The following is an 8,485-nucleotide window of genomic DNA, read 5'->3' on the forward strand; positions in this document are numbered from 1 at the left end:
AGTCGGTGCAGTTGGGAGTTTGAGGTTGTAATCTCTCCAAATCTTATATTCAACTCTCAGTAGCTACTATCAATTCCTTAAGCCACGCTTGTAAAAGCACTTTATGTAAATATTGAAATTAGTTGAGATGCGCATAAGATATCAATTAAAATTCAACGTAGACAAATTCTTCAATTCGACTAAATGCATCCAAATGAGGGGAAATTGTTCAATATTGTCGGAGTACCACGTATATGTACTCCCTAACTAAGGCCAAGTTTGGGAAGACTAAATAAGTGCACTTTTTGACTTTTTATTAAATATGAGTTGGATTTGAGTTGGGTTTGAAGTGATGTGTTAGAGAGGTGATGTGACTTAAATAAGATGATGTGACTTAAATAGGATAGTGACTTTTTGACTTTTTGAATTTTTTAGAGGATGCCAAACTTGGCCTAATTATTATTCAATGTCCCTTATGTTCTCCAATCACCCACTACAATATCTCACATACATACCTTCTCCACCAATTATAATATTATAAAATATCACATATTCATATTTCGAAATTACTGAATAATTACTTCAAACGACATTCCTAACATTAATGATACTCCATAAAATGATTTTCACTGATGGGTTACTATTTGTTCCACCACCCACACGCTCTATCTCACATATCTCTCATTACCAATACATTAATCATTGATCATGCATATGCTTTTCTCTCTCTCTTTTCTTCTACTTTTTAATATGGAAATCATAAGTCAACCTCGCCTCATCATTTGGTCTTGGTTTTTCTGGGCACCCACCACCTCATTTCCCACTTTTATTCTTTCCCTTCTTTTCTTTTTTTTTTAATTAATATTTTTTTTCCAAACTTGTTCTGTATATATAATGGCTACTCTCTCTTTCATCGGACCTTACAGATATACACACACATGGAATCAAGCATGAAGGTTCATCAGTTCGCACGTGGATTCTGGGTGCACGAACCCTCCTCCCTCACGCTTGGTTGCAAGCGTCTTCGCCCTCTTGTTCCCAAACACTCCAGCAACAACAACAGCAGCAGCGACTCCACCATCACTGCTGCCTCTTTCGATCTCAAGAGCTTCATTAGACCTCAAACTGTCAGCCCTACAAAGCCCCTCCGACGCTCCGAGGACATGGGTGAAACAACTCAGGTAAAGGGATTCTCAATTACGTTTTAAATATCTGTCGATACGTATAACAAAAGTATGTAAAAAAACACTCACTTACTCACCCAAACCATCCAAGTCGTGCCAACCCGCTCTACTTATCAATATTTATATGTACTTCAACCCAAAAAATATATTTCCATTTTCTGACACCTCACCCTCCTCATTTTCCATGTCCCCCCGTTATTGTCGCTCACAATTATAGTAAAAGGTTTTATGACTTTAGAATGTGTTTGTATAATGTGTAAAGATTTAAAATTTTGCTCAACCCGATAGTTTTAAAGTCATTTGAGTTAACAATGAGTTAAGAAATTGTCAACCCTTTGATAACAGTTTGGATGAGATTATTTCCTCCAAACCGCTGAAACGACATGCTCAAAGGCTGATATGTTTTAACTTCTGACATATGCATGTATATTTGGTATAACTTGTGGTGTTTGTGAAACAAAGAATGTGCAGGTGGAGACGCAGCCAGGTGGGACAAGGTGGAATCCGACGACAGAACAAATAGGGATACTGGAGATGCTTTATAGGGGAGGGATGCGAACCCCGAACGCGGAGCAGATTGAGCAAATCACAGCACAACTTGGTAAATATGGAAAGATTGAAGGAAAGAATGTGTTTTATTGGTTCCAAAACCACAAAGCACGCGAGAGACAGAAGCAGAAACGCAACAGTGCTAGTCTTCTTGGCCTCGGACACTGTACTAGGAGTATTCCGGCCACCACCATTGCTACTATAACATTGGACACATCTACTAGGGTATGTCTCATATAAGTTTGTTTTCGTTAATCATAAAAAATATTTCCCGTTGATTTTCGGTTGTATTAAATGTCAGAAAATACGAAGAATATTTTTTATATAGCTGTTTTCTACCCAAACAATTAACGGAGTGTAGGTTCATTATGCATGTAGGCTGTAGGCTCTTGACAAGTAAAATTCTACTCTGTAAATTTTAAATTTTGAATCATTTTTCTTTAGGTACATGACATTTTTTTTTATCTTTAGAACAATATTTTTTACATTTTTAGTGCAAATTTTGGATAGGGACAAGTGGAGAGAGAAGAAGAGAGTCCAAACAAGAGGAAGTGCAGGACATGGGTGTTGGAAAGCTTGGAAGAAGACAAGAGGTATTGTAAAGAGGAGGGAGACAAGACTCTGGAGCTTTTCCCATTACACCCTGAAGGCAGATGAAATGGGTTTGAAGCTTTTTTTTTTCTTTTTTTTTCTTTTTGGATTCAATCTCATGACTTTTGGTTCAACATTTTGTGAATTTTGCTTCAATGTGCTTTTTTCTTTCTTTTTCTTTTTTGCCTCCTTCTTCTTCTTCTTTCTTTCTTTGTTTGGGGAAAGAATAAAAACAAGTTGTATCTTTGTACCCCTCCTGATCCCTTTGTTAGTCTTCCTGACATGCATATATGGAGCCAAAGTGCTTTGTCACTCTTGGAAAATGGTATCAAGTTATTGTCAAAAAAGTTTAACTTGTTATTCTTTGTATTTGTTCGTATTTGTAGATGGGATCATCATGATCACATCTACGGATATAAATAAATATAAAAAATAAATAATTTTAGATCTTTTGTTAAGAAATAAACCCAACCTCATATATTAAACAAAAGATTTGGGACGGGTACGATAACTTTCAAACCAAGCTTTGTTTTTAGGTTAAAAGTGGTGAAGCTAAGGACAAGCTTTGTTTTTAGGTTAAAAGTGGGCAAGCTAAGGACGCTGAAGTCCAAGCATCTACCTCCACCAACTCCCACTCCCTTTCCCACTCCCACACATTCAAAATTGAAAAAAGATTGGTGAATTTTTTGTTGCCTTTTTTTAAGTGAATTTTGTTTTTAAAAAAATTAAATGTAAGCTTTTGGTTCTACTTGACTAGATTGACCGGAAAATTTCAAAAAAATTATAAAAAAAAGTCCAATAAGATCAAAAAAAAAACAAAAACAATTATTTTTTTGTCTTTTATTTTAATTTTTCAAAAAAAAATTAATTTTTTAAATTCATCTACACAAAACCGACTAGAAAAGAAAAAAAAATTTAACATAATTTTTATTTTTTTTTTAAATGTGACTTATTTAAATGTTTCCAAACACCCCTAATTATTTTATATTTTGAGAGTGTCATGATGATTGTATCCGCCCAATAATAGGAGATTAATACTGACATAGTCGAAAAAATTAAAAAATGTGATGAATAATTAGAAGGAAAAAGATTGAGGCCTCAAATTTTTGGCTCGAATTTCCTTTTTTTTTTTTTTTTTTTTTGGGTTGATGCTTTGCTTGTTATTATTATTATTATTTTTTTTTTTTTTTTTTTGTAATGTATTAGCCCAGAAAAAAAAAAAAAATTGCATTTGAGGCAATTTCGAGCCTCAATTTCGAGGCCTCATGTCACAGCTCAATTTAGAAAGTATTATTAGATAGATATATAACCATAGACTTGGTGTAATAATTTCTGCCTAATCAGACTCTCATAAAGTAAGATTACATAACGCAACACAAAGTATCAAGTACTATCAGTCGAGCAGACATGCAGATTTTGCACCAGCTAGTGCGTTGTGGGGCCGCATATTAGTAGTTACTATGGCATTTTGGAGGGAAAGAAAGGATGCTGAATTTTGAAATTATAATTACTATGTACTTTAAAAAATATTTTAAAATTATATAGAATTTAAATTTATGATATAAATTTAATTTGGAATAATATATAGATCTTTCACAACTTTTCAATTTTTTTGGATAAATTACAAATATACTTCTGAGGTTTGATTAAAATACGAATCACTCCAGTAATTTTGAAAATTACATTCTAACCCTTGAGGTTTCTAATTTCATAACAAATTGTTCATTTTATTAATAAATCATGAAATCAATTAACAGTTTTTAATGATATTAAAAATATGTTTCAATTAATAATTTAGATAATTTTATTATTGTATTAGAGAGCAATTATGAATTTCATTTTTTCAATTAATTCTATTAAATAAAAAATTCTAACAAAGGAGTATTTGTAATTTTCGAAATCACAAGAAACAATCTGTACTTTAAGCAAACCTCAAAGGGTTTATTTGTAATTTATCTTTTTTTTTTTTTTTGAAACAAGAGATACAACTGACCACAAAATTCTCATATAAAACTTTTGATATAATGGAGAAAAAAAATAATATATTAGATAAATATGCTTCTAGTCATAATTCCACATGATTATCCAAGTAGTAGATAATAATAAGATTCACCAACAGGGGTTGATGGGTTGATTTAGTGGCATGACTTTCGAATTTCTCGCTCAAAATCTGGATTCGAGTTTTCATAACCTCTTATTTGGATTAAACATACTTCTTAGCGCCCAGAACACGCAAGTCTTAGCTTCGTCAACAACGTAGGTGCAGTGAGGTTCCCTGCATATGCGCTATAGGTGCTTAAGGACAATACTTCCTAACGAGTATGTGGAGTACCTTATTTACATATCCATTTCTTATATCAACAAAAAATGACAAGATCCAAAATCTCAAATTTAAATTATTCCAAGAGGTCACTAGAGATTCGTCTGATGCACAACTACCCCAGACATCCATTTATCAACAAAAAAAAAAAAATGTTTGAGCCTTCTGTTAAAATTCGGCATACTAATAAAATCATATTTACCTTGTTGGTTTTAGAAAATTGCGCTCACTTTTCAGAAAAATTAATTTTTTATGTTTTAATCTTGTAGGTCCACGTAACTTAAATACATTTAAAAAGTATAATATTTATAAATTTTTTTTACAAAGTTCATCAAATACAGCAAAATTACAAAAAATAGTAAATTTTCATATGTTTGTGTATTTATTAAATTTTTTAAATATTTCATAAATATTTTACTTTTTAGATACATTTAAATTATGTGCATGTAAAAAAAGTTACTTAAAATATTTTTTAAAAAATCACTAAAAACAAAAAAAATAAAAAAACCAAACAAGGTTATCATTTTTTGAATTTAGCAGCCCAATATGTCAGCTTGGCCCATTAACTTCCGGGCTTAAATATATAAAAGAAGAGAGAAATGAAGCCTCTGTTTCAAGACAAAGAGCCATCTCTCAGTGAATTTTTTTCATGGGGGAAGTCGGAATAAAATTTATAAAAAAATAATAAAATTTATAAATATTAATAATTAAAATCATAAATTTTTTTACTATTATATAATAATTTTTCAAAACTACTCTTTAATATTAATTTCCCTTTTTTTCATTGGATTAGTTGAAGTTTTGAATCTTTCCCATATCATCTCTGATCCTAACTTTCTAGCTTTAATCTAGATCATCTCATCAAATACTAGCATGGTTTTTAAGTGATATCACAAATGATTTTTAATGGATGAAGAACAGTGATGCATGAATAGTTTGCTAAATTTATTTTGAAATATAAAAGTAATTAAGTTTAGATAAAAGTATTCCAACAATTATAAATGCTTAGCAACCAACATAACAAAGATATTCATAATGGAAAAAGAATAAAAATACAACAATGTCCAACAATTATCAATTTTTACGTTTGTTAATGACTGACTTCTTAACTTTGAGCTAAAAATGTATGAGAGTAGTTAATTGAAAAAACTTAATTACTTTCCTGAAATTGCACTGGAAAAAAAGAGAGGAAAAATTACAAAAAAAAATCCTAGAGTAGGACTCTTACAGTAAAATAAATTATGATTTTTTTATTTTATCAATTTAAATTATAATCTTTTAATTTATTTTCAATATAAACATGTCCTCATTTTCGCCAGGTAAAACCGATGAAAAAAATGATATTTTAACCATTAAACTAAATGTGGGTGTACATAAAATATCTAAAATGCCATTTTTGTTGAGTTTAATGACTAAAATAATTTTTTTTTAGGTTGATTTTACTTAATAAAAATAGGTAAATAGTTTAGATTGAAAATAAATAAATTAGGATTTAAATTGATAAAACTAAAAATTCAGGATTTATGTTATTATAAAAGAAAAAATCTAAATTTTTTTTGTAATCTTTCAACAATTGATTTTTTTATTTTTTGTATTTTTAAAATTTTTAATGATTTTTTAAAATATTTTAAGTAAAATATTTGTGAAAAAATATTTTAAAATTCAATAATACATAAGAATACGAAAATATACTTAATTTATATATATATATATATATATATATATATATATATATTGGGAGACTTATTTATAAGTCCTATTTCGGACACCTATGCTATGTTAAGTCCTATGTAATTTGTTATAAAGTCTCAAGTCCTATTTAGATAAGAATGTGTTCCATAAGATCCTATTTGCGAAATGTAACGTGACACGTTACGTTACGTTTATGTAGGTGTCACGTTACATTACGTTTATGTAGGTGTCACGTCACGTTACGTTTATGTAATGTCCCATCTGATATGGTCACGTTACGTTACATTACATTTATGTAGGTGTCATGTTACGTTTCGCAAACTTAATCTATGGTAACATTCAATTTCCTAGGAAATTGAATGTTACCATAGATCATATCTATGTGAATGTGAATTTCAAAATACACGAACAAGTAACATTTTCAAATTCAATTTAAAAAATCAAAAACCTAGTAAGTTTGCGAAACGGAACGTGACACGTTACTTTACGTTTATGTAGGTATCACATTACATTTCGCAAACTTAATCTATGGTAACATTCAATTTCCTATATATGGTTTTACCATTATTTATGATATTAACAACTAATATTTAGGGTAAATGTGTCAACAAACTTCACACAGGACTTATGAGAACATAAGTTTTTTCATAGGACCATATGTAGCATAAGTCTCCCTAATAGGACTTATAAATAATTTTCCCATATATATTTTTGTATTTGATCAATTTTTTATTTTTTTTCATAAATATTATACTTTTTAATTTATGCAAGTTAGGTTCATCTACAAAATAAAAAAAAAATTCTTAAAATATTCAAAAGAAAATTACTAAAAACAAAAAAAAATAAAATTAAGAAAAATAAAATTTAACTTTCTGAAAAGTAGGAAAATAAAACAAGGTGATCAAATTTTTGGACTGACAATTAAGAACTCACGATTAGATGAGTACGAGGTGACTTTGTTTGTACCCAAATTTTTTTTTTCAGTATGCTCGATTTCTCAGTATTCTCTATAAATTATTTATGGTTATAATTTACTCTTAATACACCTTATATTTTTTTTCATAAATTACCCTTCAAACTAAAATCATAATTTGTGATACACTTAAATAATAAACAAATTAATTCAAAAAATACTTCCTCCCTCGACGATAATGGTGAGTTAGGTTAAAATAAAGACTGCCTGGTCCGTTGTAACTTTCAATGACTTGTTTAATCTGGAAAAGATTTGTAAAGGATGAAACTTTTGTTTACTGGGAGCAGGTGTATGTGTGATGTTGATGTTGATGTTGATTTCGGGGTAGACTTATTGATTTTCTATTTCTTGCATTATATTGGCTTTTGCTAATATTCCTAGTTCAGTTGTTATGTTGTACGTTTGTAATTGTTTGTGTTCTTTTTGATTCGGTGCTTTAGAGGTAGGGGATATTGTTTTCTGCTTTGGATTGTATTTGGATGGTGCATTTATTACTGCATTTTTATGAAATATTATATTTTTTGCTGATCTAAAAAAAATGCTAAGTTTTAGGCAGGTGGATTGTAATTTTGGAATAAAGAAGAGGGTGGAGAAAAAATAATTGAAATTTGATAAAGAAGATGAAAGAAATTTGAATATGAAGAGTGCGATTAGAATGTATTATGAGAAAAAAATTATTTTAAAATTTAATATGCATTGCCATTATTAATATAATTACATTAAATATAATAAAAATAAAATTTTCAAAATTTTAATATAGAGGTTGTTTGGAGTGTCCTATAAGTACACTTTTTGACTTTTTATGAAATATGAGTTGAGTATGGGTTGAGTTTGAAGTGATGTGATAGAGATGTGATGTGACTTAAATAAGATGATGTGATTTAAATAAAATAATGACTTTTTGACTTTTTAAATATTTTTTAAGATGCCAAACTTACCCTTAATGTACGTTATTATTTGGGTGTGAATAGAATCACTCCCGAGTACGCTACAGTGACGTAGTGAAAAGGCCCAAGTTTAGCGTATGAGGCCCAAAATAGGAATTCTAGATTTGACTGAACTGGGCTGGAAAATGACAGGCCTTAACAGTTTGATTCCCCACACACACACACACACACACACACACACACACACGTCATCAAAATCAAAAGCGAAAGCCGCAAGATCTCCACAACCCTGCGAAGCACCAGATCGTAC

The 8,485-nt window shown here is 29.9% G+C and overlaps 1 protein-coding gene across 2 annotated transcripts; it reads left to right on the plus strand.

The window, feature by feature from the left end:
* Positions 1–625: 625 nt before the first annotated feature.
* On the plus strand, positions 626–2,626 carry LOC114281996 (WUSCHEL-related homeobox 4). Of its 2 annotated transcripts, none has more exons than XM_028224616.2 (3): positions 626–1,160; positions 1,626–1,937; positions 2,223–2,626. In XM_028224616.2, exons 1-3 carry the CDS (start codon positions 918–920, stop codon positions 2,367–2,369), a joined length of 702 nt encoding a protein of 233 aa, XP_028080417.2. In that variant the 5' UTR covers positions 626–917; the 3' UTR covers positions 2,370–2,626. The 2 variants fall into 2 exon arrangements, with proteins under 2 accessions (XP_028080417.2, XP_028080418.2); XM_028224617.2 differs by having other exon boundaries at positions 1,635–1,937.
* Positions 2,627–8,485: the final 5,859 nt, after the last annotated feature.

The sequence above is a fragment of the Camellia sinensis genome, chromosome 3 (genome assembly GCF_055761805.1).
Source record: "Camellia sinensis isolate YWXY chromosome 3, ASM5576180v1, whole genome shotgun sequence".
In the NCBI taxonomy this organism is placed as follows: Eukaryota; Viridiplantae; Streptophyta; class Magnoliopsida; order Ericales; family Theaceae; genus Camellia; species Camellia sinensis.